This window comes from Leucoraja erinacea, chromosome 1 (genome assembly GCF_028641065.1).
Source record: "Leucoraja erinacea ecotype New England chromosome 1, Leri_hhj_1, whole genome shotgun sequence".
In the NCBI taxonomy this organism is placed as follows: domain Eukaryota; kingdom Metazoa; phylum Chordata; class Chondrichthyes; order Rajiformes; family Rajidae; genus Leucoraja; species Leucoraja erinaceus.
The window spans coordinates 146,641,238-146,664,651 of NC_073377.1; the positions used below are offsets into that span (position 1 = coordinate 146,641,238).

The 23,414-nt window shown below is 41.8% G+C and overlaps 1 protein-coding gene across 2 annotated transcripts in view; it reads right to left on the reverse strand.

Moving 5' to 3' along the window:
• Window positions 1-6,095: 6,095 nt before the first annotated feature.
• The window catches only part of cpz (carboxypeptidase Z), a 46,057-nt gene continuing 28,738 nt past the window's right edge, over window positions 6,096-23,414 (reverse strand). For both annotated transcript variants that reach the window (XM_055645255.1, XM_055645249.1), the window contains exons 6-11: window positions 18,643-18,804; window positions 11,898-12,056; window positions 11,680-11,815; window positions 9,909-10,048; window positions 7,799-7,898; window positions 6,096-6,758 (exon numbers count right to left, since the gene is read on the reverse strand). In XM_055645255.1, coding sequence (XP_055501230.1) covers window positions 6,421-6,758; window positions 7,799-7,898; window positions 9,909-10,048; window positions 11,680-11,815; window positions 11,898-12,056; window positions 18,643-18,804 — 1,035 coding nt within the window. In that variant the 3' untranslated portion in view covers window positions 6,096-6,420. The remainder of the gene's footprint in view (window positions 6,759-7,798; window positions 7,899-9,908; window positions 10,049-11,679; window positions 11,816-11,897; window positions 12,057-18,642; window positions 18,805-23,414) is intronic.

Consider the following 23,414-nt stretch of genomic DNA (forward strand, 5'->3'; position numbering starts at 1 on the left):
TTATTTATTTATTTGTCTTTCAAGCGATGTATTAGTTATTCCAGGTTACCTTCCACATTGCTGTAGAATACTGAAGGTTAACTCCGAGGGAAGCAAAGGTTCTAACTGAACTAAATTGGACCTACACTGCAAGGTTTCATTTAAACCCGTATTAGAGCAAAGATTATGTGGCCTTGCTCAGAAATGCAGGCATCCTTAATACATGCTTTGAACTTACACGCAACAGTTCTGCGATACAGTGTTCATTCCACATAGCAGTTAATACTATCTCAAGCAGAACATATACTTTGCAACTGAAGATAGAGACAAAAAGCTGGAGTAACAGCGGGACAGGCAGCATCTCTGGAGAGAAGGAATGGGTGCAGAGGTCCCAGCACTGATCCCTGCAGAACTCCACGGGTCACGGACCTTCAATCTGAACATTATCCTTCCACCACTAAACTAAGCCAGTTCTGAATCCATTCGACCGAGTCACTGTTAATTCAGATAACTTTAATCTTCTGGATCAACCTACCATGGGAGACTTTATCAAACGTCATACTAAAATCCAGGTAAACAACATTTACCGCCTTTTCCTCATCGATCACCTTTGTCACCTCCTCAAAAAACCGAATCAAGTCGGGAAGACACAACCTGCTGCATCCAAAACCATGTTGGCACATTCCCTCCAATTGCCTCCCGACCACTAACATGAGACTCACTGGCCTATAGTTCCCTGGATTCTCCCTACTTCTCTTCTTAACAAAGGAATATGTGAGACGCCTCTGGGTAGAGAAGAAATAAACTCATCAAGGCTCCTGCAATCTCCTCTCTTGCCTCTTGCAATAACCTGGGATAGGTCCCATCAATCCCTGGGGATTTATCCTGCTTAATGCTCATCAAGAGCCCCAACACACCCTCCTCCTTGATTTCAAACATCCCTTGCATATTAGATTCTCCACACTGATCTCACTGTCTTTTATCTCTTTCACTTCGGTGAAAACAGAAGCAAAGTATTAATTTAGTACCTCGCCTACATCCCCAGATTCCAAGCACAAATTCTCTCCATTATTCTTTAGCAGTCCTATCTTCTCCCTGGTCACCGTCTTGCTTTCAATGGAAGTATAAAAAGCCTTGGGATCTTCTTGAATCACACCAATGACATTGTGTGGCCCCTTATATGGGCCTTCTAATTCCCTGCTTGTGTTATTTTTCCTTTCTTTATATTTTTCAAAGGCCTTGTCTGATTTTATCGTCAAACCCTGCACGTGCTTCCTTTATCTTTTTGATCAAATTTATAACTTTTTTTGGTCATCCGAGTCACTTTACCATCCTTATCCCACCTGGAATGTGCTGGTCCTGAACTTGGATCAACTGACCTTGGATCAACGACTCCCACATGTCAGATGCAGACTTCCCCAGTAACAACTTGACTTACTCCAATTTAGTAATTTCCCACAATGTCCAGCCTTCTCCCTATTCAAAACACTGTCCCCCAAATGCTCTTCCACATGGTTGTAAGCATATCTTTGAGATGTGGGGGAATCCCACATAGAAAGTACATGCATGTTTCACACAGACAGCGCCCAAGGTCAGGATTGAACCTATGTCCCCGTCAGTTGTGAAGCGGAATTACTGACTGCTGTTCTTCCATGTTACTGGGACACTGTTGTGTAATATGGGAAAGATCAGTGCAACTTGACTTAAAATGATGCAGAACATAGTCATTTTCTGTTCCACATGAATCAGTTCTCTTTATGCAACGGTTTCATCCATCATGATGCATTCTTCAATAACAACTTCAATAACTTCAGCAGATATTTACCATGAAAATTCAGATGACTGCATTTTTTTTCTTACAGGGCTCTCCAATAAATACTGTCATCTTGACCTTGTACAGATGTGTACAAGTGCTAGGACACCATTCCACAACCAAGTTTAGTTTAGTTTAGAGATACAGCAGGGAAACAGGCCCTTCGGCCCACCGAGCCCGCGTCGATAAGCGATCCCCGCACATTAACACTATCCTACACGCACTAGGGACAATTTACATTTATGCGAAGTACACAAACCCAAGCCAATTAACCTACAAACCGGTATGTCTTTGGAGTGTGGGAGGAAACTGAACATCTCTGAGAAAACCCAGGCGGTCACGGGGAGAAGGTACAAACTCCGTACAGACACCCACCCGTAGTCAGGATCGAACCCGTGTCACGGGTGCTGCAAGCGCTGTAAGGCAGCAACTCTACCGCTGTGCCACCGTGTCATCCAAGTTCTTGGCTTTAAGTTAGAAATACTTGAGAACTCACTAAGGATGAGATTTTGTTCACTCTCCTCATGGAGTAATAGAGTGATACAGTGTGGAAACAGTCTCTTTGGCCCTACTTGCCCACACCGGCCAACATGTCCCAGCTACACTAGTCCCATCCATCCACGTTTGGCCCATATCCCTCCAAACCTGTCCTAACCATGTACCTTCTAACTATTTCGTAAACATTGGGCTAGTCCCAGCCTCAACTATCTCCTCTGGCAGCTTGTTCCATACACCCACCACCCTTTGTGTGTTAAAAGTTACCTCTTCTGTGTGCCTTCCCTTGGATGCCTAGAGATATTTAACTAACTTCCCAGACAATTGCTGCAAGAAGCACTAGAGGAAGAAGAAAAAGGAAGAAGGTAGAAGAAAAGGAGGAGGAAAGGGGAGAAAATATTGTGTTTCCTTCCAGTTGTTGCAAGTTTGAGGAAGACTGAGACACTGGGGCAAACCTGGCTCCATCAGCACCACCATATTATCCAGACTAGACTGCCAGGAAGAAGCCTTAGACGCCTATAGCATCCAGACAAGAAGCCTTTGAAGAATGCTTCAACCCGAGGCCAGGGCAAGCCTGAGATACTAGTGCCCCTTTTTGCCCATGAACAATAACAGACTGCATCCACACACACAGAGGCAAAGACTGAGTCATAAGGATAATCCAGAAACTGCCATTGCCACATCTTCAAGCCACACATCTGAGTCACCAGGATATGCCTGGGACCACCAGTGCCTTCGCTCGAGGCAAAGGTGCAGTGAGAAGCCTGAGTTCACTATGCCTCCTCCTTAAGACAAGCATTAAGCTGCCAGGACAAACCCGAGATTGCCAGCGTCACCAGATATGCACCCTGACGATGAGGAGAGAGTCCTCATGCGGTCTTGGGCTCTCTTGTCACTGTAAGTAAAAGATATCATGTGAGTTCAAACTGCATGTGTTGGTGTGGTCACAATGGCAGGCGAGTGCCACACCTGTCTATAACGCAAGGCTCAGTGCTGGTGCCCCAGCCCAAGTTACAATAACTGTCTCAGATCTGGGAGGGAAATGCAGGCAATATCTCCAATTTTACGTAAATGACACTAAGCTTTAGGGGAGGGGATGTTACATAGGCTTGGAAGGAGGATAACTTTGAGTACTGCAAGGTGAATTTATTTAAATAAAGCACATTCCACGAGACTCAGGGAGTTCTGCCCTTCTGTTATCAGACGTCTGAATGGCTCACCCACAAGGTGAGGTTATCCATTTTGGTGGCAAAAACGGGAAAGCAGACTATTATCTAAATGGTGGCTGATTGGGAAAGGGGGAGATGCAGCGAGACCTGGGTGTCATGGTACACCTGGTCATTGACCGGGTAGGCAATGCTTGATTGCATTCATCCAGTAAATTATCGGATGGTATGTTGGATAGCATTGCAGAAACACTTTCCACTGCGTCGTGTTACACATGACAAAAATAAACCAATACCAATTTTCTTTCCTCAATTTAATGCAGCAAAGCCCCACCAATTATAAATATTATATTGAAACAAGAATGAGCTACAATTCCTGACTGAACCAAGGGCAAATGTGGAGGTAAGGGCTGTGGCGGGGACTCTAAGATGCGGATGGTTTTGGTTTTGGTTTTAGTTGTGACCTTACCTTCTTTCTTTCTGCTCCATGTTCTGCCCTGGTTGGAGGACATGTGGCACTAAGGACTTAAGCCTTGTGATATTAAACTGGTAATTTGGAGAAGGCAAGGCAATGATGAGGTGGTCATCAGAAGCAATTTAAAAAAACACGTGGAAAATCTACTGCTGCATTATAGTATTTGTTCCTGTGGTAAAGAGATGATGCAGGAAGACGTGGTCCCCTGCTTCAGCAATGCATTGCCAACTGGGGTAAATTGGTGATGCTGCATTCAAAATCAAGAATGGATAAATGCAAAGTGCCAAATCCTTTGTAAATTGCAACTAGTGTATAGATGAGTTGTAGAATTGACTATGGACTCGTGCATCATGATATTAAATTGGTGATTTGGAGAAGGCAGGGCAATGATGAAATGGTCATTGTATAGAATGGGTGTTTGATGGTCAGTTCAGAGTCAGTGGGCCAAACAGCCTGATTTCATCTCAATAACTCAGACTCTGTGAGAAATGCTCATTGAATCACAACTAAGAATACCCTCTAGGTAGCGTCTTTAACTCCCTCTTCTCACCTCTAGCCCAAAAGGTTTCTATGTTTCTATGTCTGAGAGAAAAATATCGTCAAGGCAACATAACAGCAATGTAACAACATATCATGTGAGTTCATCCTACTGCATGTGTTGGTGTGGTCACCACCATCATCGTATTGAATCTAATCAATCATTTTTATCAGTGACATGAATGTATGGTGCCACGTGCCACCGCCCAAGTCAAGCATAACTGTCTCAGTCGGGCTCCAAAGCATTCTACCTTCCACAATTTTACAGTAAATGAACACTACTTCTGAACTTTAGGGGAGGGGAAGTTACATAGGCTTGGAAGAAGGATAAAATTTGAGGTATTCCTGTTGGAAATTAGTATAATTTATTTAAATAAAGCACATTCCACGAGACTCAGGGAGTTCTGCCCTTCTGTTATCAGACATCTGAATGGCTCACCCACAAGGTAAGGTCTAGTCCCAATCTAACCTCCCCAAACAATGCGGAAATCCTGGTCTTTACATCTCACCCCTGTCATGTTACAATGGTGGAAAAGTATACCTTCTGCATCCTGGTGATTTAGCATCTTGTCAGAGACCGGTTGTATTTTTCCAATTGCTTGATTGTATTCATGCTGCCTATGCATTCTCCAGTTGTTATTTTCGAGCATGCAGATCTGCAACTTTCTTAAACCTTTAGTAACTTGTTCCACACATGACAGCAAGAACGCCATAGGAGATTTTTCTTCCTTGTGGCTATTAAACTGCACCACTCCTCCCCCTTCTGTTATGGGGTAGACTGATTGAAACAAGAATGAGCTACAATCTTCCTGACTTAATCACCAAGGGCAACTCGTGGAGGTAAGGGTTGTGGCGGGGATCCTAAAGATGCGGATGGTTTTGGTTTTGGTTTTAGTTGTGACCTTACCTTCTTTCTTTCTGCTCCATGTTCTGCCCTTGTTGGAGGCCATGTGGCACTAAGGACTTAAGCCTTATGATATTAAACTAGTAATTTGGACATAAACACTGAGTAGCAATAGAGTTGTGACAAAAATTGTTCGAAATAAGGAAATCAACATTATTAAGATGTTTGTGGTCTTTGCCTTTTCTGCAGGAAAACGAATGACCAAACACTCATGAAGCTTGATTCCTGCAGCCAGCTTTCTGTCACTTTATGAACCAGCATAGTGCCTAAGCTTTACATCTTTCTTTTAAAAATCACATGATAACAAAAGAATTATTGCTTATATTGTGGTCTCATTATTTCTAATTCTGTCTATAGTTGGTTGAAGTAGTGTCTCTGCAATTCCCTTTTTTAATCAGTTACTACAAACTAAATGGAGACACAGGAACTGAAGATGTGTAGGAAAGAACTGCCGATGCTGGTTTAAATCAAAGATGGACACTAAATGCTGGAGTAACTCAGAGGGCCAAGCAACATTTTTGGAGAGAAGGAACGGGTGACATTTTGGGTAGAGACCCTTCGTCAGACTGAAGATGCAGATCTACAGATTAAAAAAAAGTGTTGAATTATTCCAGCATCTTGTGTTTATTTTTCTTTTTATAATGAAGTTCCACTATTGTGAAATTATGCTATAGGAACAAGATGATCTATTTTGCTAGATTAATAAAATGCACTGTAGGGTAAAGGTTTTGAGAGAAAATATATTTTAATTAAAAAAATCATACATGAAGTATCTCCCCAATCCCCTTCACTTGATTCAGGCAACATGTGCTATAATATGCAAGCATACATTGGACATTATGAGTTAGTGTTTATTACATACTACTGTGATCTATGATGCCCTCTTGTGTTAAGGGCACATAATTGCATTTGGCTCCTCCAGACTAAAAGATTAAAGAATATATTGTATCCCAGATTATTAGACGATATACTAAAGTAGAAATCACTGATGTACTGGTTAATGCAAACTTGCTGATGTATCCTCCATTTAATTTGATACACACAGCAACAATTACATGGTTCTTAAAAGCCAGTCTGGCATACTCTGTCCCATATTTGCAAAGAAGGACCACCACCAAGGCTTTTCTTCATGTGAATATTCATCTTCATCTTCGTATCTCCCCTCAATCCTCTCGTGATGCTCGATCAGATCTATTTCATCCATTCCATCATCCAAGGGCTCAGTTTCAATATCAGGTTGCAGGCGACGCAGAATGAAGTCCACACGACCAGCCCCTTCCATCTTGACAGGTAAATAGATTTTCTTCAAAACCCGTGTGTGGCCATGTGCAAATGCGCTGACATAGTATGTGCCTGATGGCAGCAGTCTCCAATACTCCCCATTAGCAACTGAAGCCAAAATGAAGAAAACAAACATATGAATGAAGTAAAATGCATTAACATGTCACAGAGTCATAGGGTACCACAGCACGGAAACAGCTCTTCACTCCAACTCGTCCGTTTTAACTTCTTGTCCCATTTACCTGTGCTTGGCCCATATCCTTATTAACCTTTTTCTATCCATGTACCTGTCCAAGTGTCTTTTGAATGATGTTATAGTACCTGCTTTCGTTGTCTAAATGCATTTCGTTGTCTGTACTGTACACTGACAATGACAATTAAAATTGAATCTGAATCTGAATCTGAATCTGCTTCAACTTCCTACTCTGGGAGCTCATTCCATATGCCCACCACCCTCTGAGTGAAAATGTTACCCCCCAAGGTTCCTATTAAATCTTTCTTCTCTAACCTAAAACCTATGTCCTATAATTCTTGATTCCCCTACACTGGGAAAAAGACTCTGTGCCTTCACTTTATCTATTCCCCTCACAATTTTATACATGTCTAAAATATCACCCCTCAGCTCCTGTGCATCATAGCCTGCCCAACCTTTCCCTATAACTCAGGCACTCGAGTCCTGATAACATCTTTGTAAAACCTCGGTACTCTTTCCAGCTTAATGGTGTTCTATGGCAAGGTGACTAAAATGTGAATACAATCCTCCAAATGCGGCCTTGCCAATGTCTGGCACAACTGTAACATAATGTTCAACCTCTATGCTCAGTCCCCTGCCTAATGAAAGCCAATGAATCAAAAGCCTTCTTTACCACCCTATTTACCTGTGGCACCACTTTCAGGGAACGATGCCTATACTCTGCTCCACAATACCACTCTCATTGCCACTGTACGGGGTCTCAACATTTTGGATCAAATTGGGTTTTAATTGTGAAGATGTTAGTATTGCAACCCTGTAAAAAATATGCCTATTTTCTTTGTTAACATTAAGTGTGGGCATCACACCATTGGTAGCAGGCAGTGCCCAACATTACTGTCTATGGCAACTAAAGGAACGCCTTTCTTCAAAACTTGGCCCACTTTTTGATTTTTACCTGAAAATATGTCATGTCGGATCCCTCTAACTTTGATTTGTGCTCCTTTAATTGTTCTTCCTCTGTCATCCAATACAACGCCTTTTATTCCTCGGTGCACCTGCAAGATCAACATAGTTGTGTAAGTTAGTTCCAGCCCAATAAGAATAATTCGCAAGTTTCTGGAGGTTCTATGGAGGAGTTTTAATTGGGAACTCACCACCAAATGTTTCATTGATACACTGGTTCAATATTTTCTTTATTGTCCATGTGTACCAGGTAGAGTGAAATACACTTTATTTCCATACAGCTCAGCAAGACTGTTCCTGTACATGAGCATCAATCCTTGGTCAGCACAGTATGCACAGAACAGCCCACTGAATCCACATGCAAGAGGCACCATTTTGGCGTTTTTTAGTGCCAGTTGCAGCTGGCCACAAAGACCCGTTGCAGCCATCGCCGCTATTTTGGTCATCCCGTGAACCGATGTCCCTCTCCGCTCCTGGCCCTCTTCAGCCCTTGTTCCCCAGGGACCGCTGCCCCAGGATGCGGCAGGTAAGCCCCATGGTTCTCAATGGGCTCCTTGTCCAGCATTTGTCGCCATCGCCGTCTCTTTCCACCTCCTCTCCAATTCCTGGTCCAAGGGGCGAACAGCGGCCGGGCTTGGTGCCCTACATTCTCTGGATGAGCCGTGCCTGCAGTTGGGATACAGCCGTGGCTCGCCGGACCCCTGTGCCCAGTCCCAGGTTGCTGCTGGACCTCCACCGTCTCCTGCTACCATTCTGCTTACCGGCACTCTGTCTCTCCCCTCTCCGGTTCATGGGGTGAGCAGAGGCCGGGCTCGGCGGCAACTTCTCCGCTAGCCAGGCCTGTTGTCAGGCATGGCTGCGTCCATACCCGTCGGGAGCAACCTTCAAGTGGCCACTGGGGTCTAGGCCATTGGAAATCCAGGACATGGTCTTACATGCTCACTTCACATACCAGGGCCTAACTGAGAAATCCTGGACCCTACTGCAATTAATGATCCATTTCTCAGTTTATGAGAGTCTTCAGATTTCCACCTGTGCCTTGGTCATTTTGATAGGTCGGGTGATGTTTTGAGCAGGCTGCTGAAGTTCGTTGTACTTTCTCATCAACATATCTGAGATTGCATGAGAATTTATGGGTGGCAAGGTCATCACTAAGTGCCCTTGAAAGGCTGGAGGTCTTGAATCACGGAATAACTTTTGGTCGGGGTTCTGCCACAGTGCTGTTGGGTATGCAGTTATTGGATTTGGACCCGATGATAACGAAGGATCAGTGATCAGTTTGGTATTTGGTAGCAATCTGAAGAAGAATTCCAACCCGTAACATCACCCATCCTTTTTCCCCAGAGATGCTGAATTATTCCAGCACTTTGTGTCTATCCTTGGCATGACTGCCAACGTAGGATGGTATGTGACATGGGGAGAGAAGTACAAGTGGTGTGTTCCCATGCTGCTGCACTTGTTGGTGCAGATGACAGAGGTTTGGGCAGTGTTATCAGTGTAACAACTCCCAAGTTGGCGATATGCAGTGTACTGCCCTGCCGACTACAAATTCAGAAGGTTCACGTTCAGAAGGTAAGTTTGATGAGTATTGTAGTATGCGGGTATTAAGAAAATAAATGGTTATGGTGGCGGATAGAATACTAATTGAGTGGGCTGCATTGTTCTGACAATGTTGAGTCATATGAACATTGTTGGAATTGCAATTTTTCTAGAAAGTGATTGATATTACATATAACTTAATGGTATGTACAATGAATCTTCATATTTTCCACGGTTACCGTGTGACATGTGATAAAAACTCAAAATGATCAGTTTTCCAACAACATTCCCACAAAAACAAGAATAAAAGACAATAATAATAGATATACTTATTATATTCATACCACAGATAAAGTGAAGGTAAATAAGGTGATTTCACAGCAGATTATGAAAAGGTTATAACAAAAACATATATTTAAAAAAATAACTCGTTTGTAGCAGCAGGTCGAGATTCGAAGTAAATAAAAGGTTTGCATTAACATTGATATTAATAAACTATTTTTTTTGCCCATCAATTCCTCTGCCTTCTTTCAGGGTTCATTAATGAAACCTTTAAAAATTACCATTTCCATGTAGGTCAAGAGGGCTTCTTTATTTTCTTGCCAGGCTGGTTGGAGATCGTCATCACCAGGATATTTGTCACAGCTGAGCTCCAATGTTATCTCAAAACAGTTTGTGTGTAGATAGTTAAAGTCCTGCATTCCTGAAATTGCAAAATGAACAACGGTGTCTCTTATTGACGATTATCTGCTGTAACTGAGTAAGGAATTATCATTGTATGTAGTTGAAACAAAGAACTATTCAAAAGGACAAAAAAGTGCTGAAGTAACTCAGGGGTCAGGCAGCATCTCTGGAGAACATGGATGGCATCCGGACCCCTTTTCAGATTGATTCAGCCTGCATACTCCAGCACTTTGAGTAGTTTGTGCTTAAAACTAGGCGCCGATGCTGCTGGTCTGAACCAGTGAGCTGTTATTCACTGGTTGACACGGCTTCACCGTTGTGGCGGCTCGCGTTGTCGCCCCCGACAGGACATTTTCCTCAGGCCATCACTACTGATAGGACACCCATAGTAACTGTGGGAGTGTACAAAGTGACGTGAGAAGAAGGAGGGGGAGGCGGTGGAGGGGGAGAGAGACCAAGTGGACCAAGCGATGGCCAACAGAAAGAAGCCTTAGCTGGAGAGAGGGGAGAGAGCCGGACGGTGACCGAGCGCATCCTGTCGTTGGCAGCGGCCTGAAGAAAGCGCTGTCCCCAGGGGCTACAACGTGAGCCGCAACAGCAGCCCAATCAACTGGACCGTGCAGTGGGTGAAGAAGGGCTCGCTGGAGCACCTCGTAAGCCAGGGGGGGATGGCCTCGAAGCTGATGTAAAATTATCCGTTATAAAAATCTGTTAAAAGCAGGGTCTACAGTATATAATATTATGAGATGCAAAGGTAGGCCAGACAGTCAGAACTTTTTCCCAAGGATGGAAATATAAAAAATTAAAGGGCATAGCTTTATGGTGAGAGGGGGAAAGTCGAAAGGAGATGCGTGAGGCAATTTTTTTTTAATACAGAGGGTTAAGTGCCTGGAACACACTGCCACGGGTAGTGGAGGAGGCAGATATAATAGTGGCTTTTAAAAATATTTTAGTTAGGCACATGGATATGGCGGGATATGTTTTGTGTGCTGGCAGATAAGAATTGGTCTTGGTATTAGGTGCCGCACAGACAAGGTGGGCCGAAGGGTCTGTTCTTGTGCTGCACTGTCCTAGATTGGATGTAGTGCTCCATGTATTTATCTTGAAGCTGTCGTGCAATGAAGATCATGCACACTGGGTCTACGGATGGATTCAAGGCATGGCTCGACGGCTACTGGGGAAGATGGTTGTTGTGCGAACATAAAAAACTCTGCAGATGCTGAATATCCAAAATAAATGCCATGACAGTGTCCATGTAACCTAGCAACTTATTGTATAAATACATAATGAAATATGCATAAAACTTGCACATCCATTTTTTTTACATGGACCTATGGAACTGTTCTACCATAGTTTAGTTTAGTTTAGACTTACAGCGCAGAAACAGGCCCTTCGGCCCATGAGTCCGTGCCAACTAGTGATCACTCCGTACTATCACAATAGCACTATCCTACACACCAGTGACATACTAGGACAATTTTACAATTTTACCAAAGTCCATCAATTAACCTACAAACCCGCACATCTTGGAGATGTGGGAGGAAACCATGGGGAGAACGTACAAACACCGAACAGACAGCACCTGCAGTCAGGATTGAACCTGAGTCTCTGGCGCTATAAGGCAGCAACTCTACCGCTGCGCCACCATACCTCCAGCAAAACTATACCACTGTGCTCCATTTATGATGCCCCCATCTTCAGCAAACGACCCTCCGCATCTTTCCGTTAACGTGTCCGACATGACAGGATGTGCATCAGCATAGGTCCTAGCCAACAACTTGAACATCTGGAATCATAAATGCAACAATTAATATGTCAACCAATTTACTTCAGAGCAAAGAACTATGCAGACATGGTGAGTAAAGTACCTGCTCATCTGGAGTGGGTGAAAAATACTTGTCTTCTGTTGGAAGTCTTGATAAATCAAAAGGATAACTTGCCACTAAATCTCCACCATGTATGCTTGCAGAAAGAACAAAAGGTATTTTCTTCAACCATTTTATCACTGCCCGTGTCTCCGGTGCTACCTATAAATATTGCAAAAGAAATAGAACATAATGAAAGTTAATGTCACGTTTAAATACTCCATAAACAATCACAACAATGTATATTTTCAGCAGATTAACTTTCAGCCAGGGGGAAGCAGCAAAAGCCTGGATCTTAGAGTCATGGACTCATCAAGCAGGGCATCTTTGGTCCACTATTCATTAAGTATCCACCTATACAAATCCCATTGAACAAAACTTGGTCTTTTACTCTCAATGTCTTGGTGTTTTAAGTGCAGATTCACATACGTCTCAAAAGTTGTTAGACTATTTGCCTCTATTACTCTCTGAGGCAGTGCATTACAAACTCTAAGCCCCCCCGGGAGAACAAAATCTTCTTTACACTGCCTCTAAACTACCAGCCTGTTCATATTCCGTTCAGAATACATAGAACAGTACAATACAGAACTAATCATGATGCCAATTTAAACATGATCAATATCCCTTCATTTCCAGTATATCATAGAAACATAGAAACATAGAAATTAGGTGCAGGAGTAGGCCATTCGGCCCTTCGAGCCTGCACCGCCATTCAATATGATCATGGCTGATCATCCAACTCAGTATCCCGTACCTGCCTTCTCTCCATACCCACAAGGGCCACATCTAACTCCCTCTTAAATATAGCCAATGAACTGGCCTCAACTACCCTCTGTGGCAGAGAGTTCCAGAGATTCACCACTCTCTATGGCAATAATGTCCTTCCTCAGATTGGGAAATCAAAACTGTACGCAATACTCCAGGTGTGGTCTCACCAAGACCCTGTACAACTGCAATATAACCTCCCTGCTCCTATACTCAAATCCTTTTGCTATGAAAGCCAACATGCCATTTGCTTTCTTTACTGCCTGCTGCACCAGCATGCCTACCTTCAATGACTGGTGTACCATGACACCCAGGTCTCGCTGCATCTCCCCCTTTTCCAATCGGCCACCATTTAGATAATACTCTGCTTTCCCGTTTTTGCCACCAAAATGGATAACCTCACATTTATCCACATTATACTGCATCTGCCAAACATTTTCCCACTCACCCAGCCTATCCAAGTCACCTTGCAGTCTCCTAGCATCCTCCTCACAGCTAACACTGCCCCCCAGCTTAGTGTCATCCGCAAACTTGGAGAGATTGCCTTCAATACCCTCATCCAGATCATTAATATATATTGTAAATAGCTGGGGTCCCAGCACTGAGCCTTGTGGTACCCCACTAGTCACTGCCTGCCATTGTGAAAAGGACCCGTTTACTCCTACGCTTTGCTTCCTGTTTGCCAGCCAGTTCTCTATCCATATCAATACTGAACCCCCAATGCTGTGTGCTTTAAGTTTGTATACTAATCTCTTATGTGGGACCTTGTCGAAAGCCTTCTGGAAGTCCAGATACACCACATCCACTGGTTCTCCCCTATCCACGCTACTAGTTTACCTTTCGTAAATCCATGCTGACTTTGTCCAATGATTTCACCACTTTCCAAATGTGCTGCTATCCCATCTTTAATAACTGACTCTAGCAGTTTCCACACTACCGATGTTAGACTAACTGGTCTGTAATTCCCCGTTTTCTCTCTCCCTCCCTTCTTAAAAAGTGGGGTTACGTTTGCTACCCGCCAATCGTCTGGAACTACTCCAGAATCTAAAGAGTTTTGAAAGATTATTACTAATGCATCCACTATTTCTGGAGCTACTTCCTTAAGTACTCTGAGATGCAGCCTATCTGGCCCTGGGGATTTATCGGCCTTTAATCCATTCAATTTACCCAACACCACTTCCCGACTAACCTGGATTTCACTCAGTTCCTCCAACTCCTTTGACCCGCAGTCCCCTGCTATTTCCGACAGATTATTTATGTCTTCCTTTGTGAAGACGGAACCAAAGTAGTTATTCAATTGGTCCACCACATCCTTGTTCCCCATGATCAACTCACCTGTTTCTGACTGCAAGGGACCGACATTTGTTTTAACTAATCTCTTTCTTTTCACATATCTATAAAAACTTTTGCAGTCAGTTTTTATGTTCCCTGCCAGTTTTCTTTCATAACCCATTTTTCCTTTCCTAATTAAGCCCTTTGTCCTCCTCTGCTGGTCTCTGAACTTCTCCCAGTTCTCCGGTATGCTGCTTTTTCTGGCTAATTTGTACGCATCATCCTTCGCTTTGATACTATCCCTGATTTCCCTTGTTATCCACGAATGCACTACCTTCCCTGATTTATTATTTTGCCAAACTGGGATGAACAATTTTTGTAGTTCATCCATGCAGTCTTTAAATGTCTTCCATTGCATATCCACCCTTTTAGAATTAATTGCCAGTCAATCTTGGCCAATTCACGTCTCGTACCCTCAAAGTTACCTTTCTTTAAGTTCAAAACCATTGTTTCTGAATTAACAATGTCACTCTCCATCCTAATGAAGAACGCAACCATATTATGGTCACTCTTGCCCAAGGGGCCACGCACAACAAGACTGCTAACTAACCCTTCCTCATTACTCAATACCCAGTCTAAAATAGCCTGCTCTCTCGTTGGTTCCTATACATGTTGATTTAGATAACTATCCCACATACATTCCAAGAAATCCTCTTCCTCAGCACCCCTGCCAATTTGATTCACCCAATCCATATGTAGATTGAAGTCACCCATTATAACTGCTTTGCCTTTGTCGCACGCATTTCTACTTTCCTGTTTGATACCATCTCCAACCATATCCATGTGCCTATTCAAAAACCTCTTAAACACTATGCCACAAATCACCACATCTGGAGGCGTGTTCCAGGGATCCACCACTATCTGTATAAAAAAAACCCTGCACATCTCTTTAAACTTTTTCCCTCTCACCTGAAAGCTATGCCATCTAATCCACGCAGGTCTTTGGTTAGGCTGCATTTGGAGCATTGCATGCAGTTCTTGTTGCCCCATGACAGGAAATGTGTGGAGGCAAATACCATAGTGGCATTTAAGAGGCTTCTGGATAGATACATGGATATGCAAGGAATGGGGGAAAGGGATGATGGGATAGGGATAAGGATGCAGGCAGATCAGTTGGTCTACACATCATTTTGTCACAGACATTGTGGGCCGTAGGGCCTGCTCCTGTGTTGTACTGTTGTCTGTTCTATGTTCATTTATATTTCCACCCTAGGAAAAAGGTTATGAATGGCTACCATCCCTACATCTCTGATGATTTTATAAACTTCTATCAGGTCTTCCCTCAACCTCCAATGTTGCAGAGAAAGCAATCCAAGTCTGCCCACCATTTCCTGATGTGTAATGCCTTCTAATCCAAGCAGCATTCTGTTAACCTCTTCTGTACCCTCACCAAAGCCTCCACATCCTTCCTATAATGGAGTGACCAGAACTGCACACTATATTCCAAGCGTGGCCTAAACAAAGTCCTATAAGGCTGCAACATGACTTCCTGGCTCTTGTATTAATGCCCTCACCAATGAAGGCCAGCGTATGATACAACTTCTTTACTACTCTATCTACTTGTGTTGCCACCAATACCACAAAATTTTGTGCCTTCGGTAAATTTACAAACGGTGGCTTGCATCCCCAAAGTATAGGTCAAAACCTAACTGCAGCCCCAGAGGATGAACTATTCATTGTTCTCTAGTCAACCATTCACCACAAACTCCTGCCATCTGTTTATTACCCAACCTTGTAAGAATAATATGTACCTTTTGTATTACAGGCCCCAACTTCATCCTTTCCAACCAAATCTGGTGAAACCTTTCTGCATTATGTCCTTGACAACTATTCCCTAAATGGAAAATACAGCCTGCCCTACTTAGCTTTCTGGCATTTTCCATTTTCTAGTTTGTTTTTTAATGCTCCTGGACAGGACAGATTTGCGAGGGATATGGACCAATCGTGGGCAGGTGGGACTAGTGTAGCTGGGACATGTTGGCCGGTGTTGTCAAGTTGGGCCGAAGGGTATGTTTCCACACTGTATCATGCTATGACCCTATGACTCTATGACTCTGTCTTAGACTGCTGGGTAATTCCTAACACCTTACCAGGGTGCAAGGTGGTGCGGTGGTAGAGTTGTTACCTTACAGAACTTGCAGCGTTGGAGACCCGGGTTCGATCCCAACTACGGGTGCTGTCTGTATGGAGTTTGTACGTTCTCCACAAGACCATGTGGGTTTTCTCCGAGAACTTCAGTTTCCTCCCACACTCCAAAGACATACAGGTATCTAGGTTCATTGGCTTGGTGTATGTGTAAATTGTCCCTAGTGTGTGTAGGATAGTGTTGGTGTGACGGGGTCGCTGGTCGATGCAGACTCAGTTGGCCAAAGGGCCTGTATGCGTGCTGTATCTCTAAACTATACTAAACCACAGCATTAACAACAAATAATTTTCAAGTAGGTTGATGTGTTGATAACTGTTGCCATTAAGCCATATCAAATCAATCTATCATCCTTTTGGTCTCCAACCACCGCCACCTTCCAATTTCCTTCCAACTGCAAACCCAGTGCTCATGAAGTGTTGCAGGCCCATAATATTGATGGAATTTCTTTCCATTGATGCTGCCTGACCTGTTGAGTTTTTCCCAGCACTTTTTGCATTCATTTCCATTATCTTCATCTTCTTGCACACGGCGTGCACAGCCTAAAGTTGTCGGAAAACTTGTTCTTTTTAATCTTATTTGATTGTGCACGCCGGGTTGATTGTATTTATCGAAACAGGGTGGACCGCATGAAGGTTTCAATCTCTCACTCCATTCCCATTCTCCATTCCCTGTCACTTTATCTCCAGCCATTGTAATATATTACTAACGTATTCAACACCCTTTTATTTGAAACTTTATGGAACATCATTTGGAAAGCCAAATACGCAAATCCCTTTTATATATCTTCAAAGTTCTCTAGCAAATGTGTTAAGCTCTTTTCCCATAAAAAATAGTTATTTTTGAAACTTCCTAATACTATGTGGGTTTTCTAAATGCCCTTCTATTTCTTTCAAAATTATGAACTCCAGCGTCTACTCAATGACAAATGTTAAGATAACTAGCCAGTATGCTCCCGGTTTTCAAACTTCCAACAAATTAAAAACTCTTGATTTTTGACGAAAGTAAAAGATGAAAAATAGTAGCCCCTGCAGTCTTAACAAGCAACTTAGCAGCAGTAAATGAAACCAGTATCTAGCAGTATCTGGTTAGGGACCATCTTTGGGAGCTTCGACTGCCCCGAGGTGGGGGCTTCGATCGCCAGCTACGGGAGATTCGATCGCCCTGACTGCACATGGTAGGTATGTTACAAAACCTACCTGAATCGTGGCTGAGCATCTGCCCTACCCCGTGTGCGCGATTTTGGCGCTGTTTAGAGGGGGTGGGTTTAAAACGCGATTTTTACTAGGCTGTTGCAATCGAAAATGTTCAGCCTAGTAAATCATTAACGGAAAATCGCTGAAAGACCCCGTCGCAAAAGGTATTATTAGTTTTTATGGCCTTGTATAATAGTTATAGTTGTTTAAAAATCACTCTCTATACTCGCAACCTCTCGCAGCCCCAGGATTTTATAAAGCAAACAATTAAAGGTATGTACCTTATTTTTACATTAAATGGGGCTTCTTAAGAACCCTGTATATAAAGTTTTCTATAGAGAGTAGTTCATTTTGGGCTCTTTATATCCCGCAGTATTTTTCTGGGCACTTGAGGGAACAAATCCAGCGCAATGTGAACGTTCTAAACCAACGCGTTCAATGGAACCCACTAGAAAGCTGATTTAAATGGACTTTAATTTACTGCAATTGAACACTAAATTCCTTCCATTTGGCCTATACATTGATGTAAATGAGATTTAAAAATCATGTTTTATTGTGAATTATTTGTGAATATTATTTGGACACTTGGGCTATTTAAAAATGTTAATCATTTATTAAGAAATGGATAGATGTTTAGATCTAGTAATTGAAGTTTGAAATTAGCTACAATTGGGTAACTAACTAATTATATGCTTTAATTTCAGATCATCCAAGTAAGATTATTTTATATTTGTATCAGAATGCTTCAATCTATGATAACTGAAAATTTCATTCAGTTCTCTTAATTTTTAAGAAGGTTATGGGCTTTTGACTGTCCACGATCACAGCTTTTTTGTTATGTCCATAGAAAATCAATAGGGAACAAGATGCTAATTTCCGAGTATGAAAATGGCCATAACTTTTTTATTACTTGAGACATGAAAGTGAATTAGGTGTCAAATTAAATTTATTGTTATGCTTTATCTGATGGGATAAATTGCAGACTTGATTTTTTAAATCTCAAAATTTTGTAACATTGCTACTCATGGTTCGACTGCCCCGTCCGGGGGAGAATAAAGAGTGAAGAACATTAGACTTTATTGCCTTCCATCACAGTGAAGAATGTGGGGAACCCGTTGTGGTTTATGTTAACTTTTATGTAGTTGTGTTTCTTAGTGCTTTTTTTAGTATGGCTGTATGGTAAATTTAGTATCACTGTACCTTAATTGGTACACGTGACACGCTTTGAACCTTAGATTTTGTCCAATGAATGAAAATACAATTCATCATTAGATGTAACAGAATAGGTCTATTTTTTGTTAACAGCTCATACCTTACCATTCCAGTATGACCTTGGAATTGGGATATGATCAATACGACTTCCCCTTCTTCTTCTATCTCGATAAAACTGTGTTGTTAGATCGGGAAAATTTCTGTTCAGGTCAAGGCCTTGAATATTCGTTCTTCCAGTAGTCCATCCATTGTACCCAGGTTCCTGCATTATTGGAAAAAAGAAACATAAATATTTGCTTGGGCATATTTGCTTGGGCTAGAGATAAATAAGTTTCATTAATTGTAATGTGTAGGAAGGAACTGTAGATGATGGTTTAAACCGAAGATAGACACAAAATGCTGGAGTAACTCAGTGGGACAGGCAGAAAGAATGGGTGACTTATTGGGTCGAGACCCTTCTTCAGATTGAGAGTCATAAACGATGATGTGGAGAGATATAGAACAAATGAATGAAAGATATGTAAAAAAGTATCAATGATAAAAAAAAACAGGCCGTTGTTAGCTGTTTGTTGGGTGAGAACAGGAACCTGGTGCAACTTGGGTGGGGGAGGGATGGAGAGAGAGTGAGTGCAGAGTTTACATAAAGTTAAGAGTAATCAATATTCATACCCTTGGGTTGTAAGGTGCCCATGCAAAATATGAGATGCTGTTCCTCGAATTTGCATTTGGCCTGACTGACAATGGAGGAGGCCTAGGACAGAAAGGTCTGTTTGGAATGGGTGGGGGAGTTAAAAGTGTTTAACAACCAGGTGATCACATAGGCCCAGGCGGACTGAGCGAAGGTGTTCAGCAAAACAATCAATTTGGAAATGCGAAGGGGAATTGGAATTAATATTCATTGAACCATGTTATTCACTGAAGTGTTCCACTGATTGTTCTTTTCCTTCCCTGTCCTCCATAAATTTCTGGTCATACAAAATACCGTGCCTTAAATCCAAGCTAAATCCTGCCTAGACTTTTTCCAGTTGTCCCTGGCCTCCACTTTTCCATCCTTTGTCTCCTCATTCAAGTATAAAATTCTTATTCATGTCATCATTTAAAAAAAAATGCTCCTTGAACATTATCCATCCCTCTTGATGGAATTATGGACTTTGCCAGAATTGGAAAGCTCACAGCAGCAGTAGTTCATTATAGTTTTAATATAAAAATAAAAGCATCTAATTATTAATATAAAATATTAATATAAAATATAATATCAAAAACAGAATGCATAATAAAATGCAAATCCTTTTCAACCAATTTATTGTTGTTATCAATATGATTATTCCATCCTAAATTGGTAAATTCCATTTGCTATAAAGGCTCATGTTAAATTTATTAAAGTCCATTAAAGTCAACATTAACATGTCTCTCACTTTGGGTTAACACTGCACAATTGCACTACACCATCCATTACTAAAAACACTTCTAGTAAATGTTTAACGCCTCATAATGTGATGTTCTGTTTTTATGTATTCTGTGTTATCTATATAAAAACAATGGTGAGATTGAGAAATGGACATAACGAGGTTGTCCTTAAATATGGCAATAATTCCATCGTGCCACCAAACCTTTATTTGGTCAAACTAATTGCTTACTTCAAAACACAAAGTGCTGGAGGAATTCAATGGGTCAGGCAGCATCTTTGGAGGTAATGAACTGGCAACATTTTGAATCGGGACCCTTGTTCAGACTGATTCATCACCTGTCCATTCCCACAGACCCTACCCGAATCTCTGAGTTCCTCCAGCACTTTGTGTTTTGCTGAAGATTCCAGCAACTGCAGTTCCTCATGTCACAAGATGCTCATATCTCTATGATGGTACAGGTATTATTCACATCATTTTTAAAAATTCCACTGGCAGCATTTCAGTTATAAAATGATAAACTTTATAGATTGTTTCTATTCAGGTCTGCTTACTGTTTCAAGGTGTTAGATGTTATGGCCTTGGCAGATGCTGTTGAAGAGGGGCTGGTGAATAGTTCCTGTGCATTTTCTAGATGGTAACCAATGTAACAACATTGCATCCGTGGTGGTATGTATGAATATTCAACAAAGTGATTAGAAATTGTGAGTTTATTGATTGTTGTTAGCATTGCACTCGTTAAGTTAAGTGGAAAGTGTTTTAAGTGGCAGATAGACTTTAGGAATCTTGATATGCAACCTCCACCCTGCTTTCATGGTTATGTGACCATCCAGATAATAATATTGTCAATATAACATGACCTCATGGTGAGCAATTAGGTGATGATAGGTCCACCAAATGGAATATGGAATAATTAAATATGGACAATGGAAAACTAATTCATTAAACTCCCTTGCTCAATGGTTATAGTCACTTTTGCAGCATGAATCTTAACAGTGACTTAAATTCCCATTCCTGAATTATACACAGGTGTTGCAATATACAAGCATGGACTGCTTTATTATTAGTAGAGTTGCAAATGGAATTGCATATAAGCAGTTAGTGACCATCTCTACTTCTGTCCATGGGATGCCACGAGTAATACCGATGAGGTTGGTAAATGCCCTTGTCAATGCCATGAAAAATTAATCCCCCCCAAGGTAAAGAGAATTGGTCTGCAACAAGATAAGCATCCATCTTTATGCTGTGTATGACTGCTTCCAGTGGATTCCTTTCTCATCGATTCCAACTGAATACAATTTTAACAGGATGCCTGATGTTACATTTAGTTCCATAGTCACAATATTGAGGAAAGCCATTCTTACTACCCCCTCTAGAATTCAGACATTTGGTTGACATTTGAACCAATCTCCCAAACCTCCATTGAGCCAAAAGTATATTTATTTAATCTTATTTATCCTATTCCAGTTTGCAAGTGACTCAGATAATAATCCAGACTCAGATAATAATCTAGTGATTATCATCTGGGTGGTATTGGTTTTCAGTTTTGTTCCAGGTTGTCCATGATTCTTCTGCAGAACTTCCTATCTAATCTTATCTTTGTCATTAGTGTTTACATGGACCACAACAACTGGATACTCCCTTTCCATTTTGTTCTCCATAAACCCAGAAGAAATGTCCTTATCCCCAGGTTACACAGACATGACTCCTAGTCTTTCCTGCAGAGGTCAAGCATCTGTTCCCCAACTACACTATGTTCTATGACCACCACATGGATGATAGTGGGCTGGATGTGGATGGTGGCGTGAGTCCGAGACTGATGAGTGACTATGAAAACCTGTTGCATGCAGCAATCTGAAAGTAGCTGGCTGGCTGCAGCTATTCCCCCTACAGCCTTGTGCCCACTCTGGTGAGGCCAGCTGCTATAAATGCAAGTGCAGTTTCAGCTCACCATACTGTGGCATTCACTGTTACACAAGTGAAGTCAACATGAGCAATACACACTTACTGATACCACTGCTCAAGCCCATGGGGCACATACAAAGTAATCAAATAATATTCAAATGCAAAATCGAAAACATGCGGTGAAATTAAATTTTATATCATCCTTCATATTTGCATTTGCAGGGTAGACATTCAACTTCTTAATGCAACTCTAAGGGCAGAACACAATGATTGCAGGTGCATGTAAAATCTAATACAGATATAAATTGTTACACATTGTTGAAAGAATGTACAAAAATTACAAAACATTCAAAACAGTCTATGGTTCATATTATTTGGTCTGGTCTGTCAGTATATTTTGTGACTCACAAAACTGATTGAGAGTTTTGAAGATGTGATGAAAATGTTTGATGAGGGCAGAGTTTTGTTCAGACATTTGTATTGCCAAAAACTCAGAATTATGTTCTACACAGCTAACATGTTACATAAGCAGCCAACTTACAATAATTATACTAGTAAACATATTATCCACAGTAATATATCAATCATAAATAATACTAGCAAATATATCATATTCATTCCATTATGTGTGGATGTTTTGCTATCACTGGGGGTTATTACAGTGGGATAACATTTAAAGGAAGAAGTAATAAAAAAAATGTATGCAGAGGGAACAAAACAGAATTACCAATTAGCTCATCGGCAAATATAGAAGAGATGGTTAAATGGCATTGCAATTGGCAAAGCTTGCAAGGAAATGCACATTGCTGTAATTGTAGGTAATGAGATACATGGCAACAAAGCATGAAAACCTGGCGGATAGTTCACTGGTTCTGAGATGAAAGAAAGAGCAGGTCAACACCAAAAGTGCAGTGTACCAGTGCAGGAAAGAACTGCAGATGTCTGAAGAAGGGTCTCGCCCCAAAACGTCACCCATTCCTTCTCTCCAGTGATGCTGCCTGTCCCGCTGAGTTACTCCAGCATTTTATGTCCAGCTTCTGTGTGGTGTATCAAGTCAACACACTGCTCCCACAGAGGACTGTTGCACAAAACACCAACACTTGCAAAACTTAAGAAGCATTCAGATAGGTTCATGGATAGGACAGGTTTAGTGGGATATGGGAGAAATGCAGGCAGGTGGGACAAGTGCAGATGTGGCACGTTGGTCGGTGTGGGCAAGTTGGGCTGAAGGACCTGGTTCCAAGATGTATGACTCAATGACTCTACGATTCTATGACCCCAACTCCATCTACCACTCCCTCTCCGCTCCCGAGCAGCAAACCCATCCCATTCCACCACATCACCGTCACTCACTGCCAAGAGAGAATAGTATCTATAGTTAGACTGGATATTATTAATACAAAAAGTAGAGACAGCAATTTGATTGCTAGGCTCCCTGGGTTTGTCTTAAAGTTTACAGAAATTAAAACGTTGATCTTCCCGTGATTCCCATGAAGTCCACTTTGACCCACCTACACTAATTCTACTTGTTGAATACGTGTATCAGGAAAAGAAAGCGGGA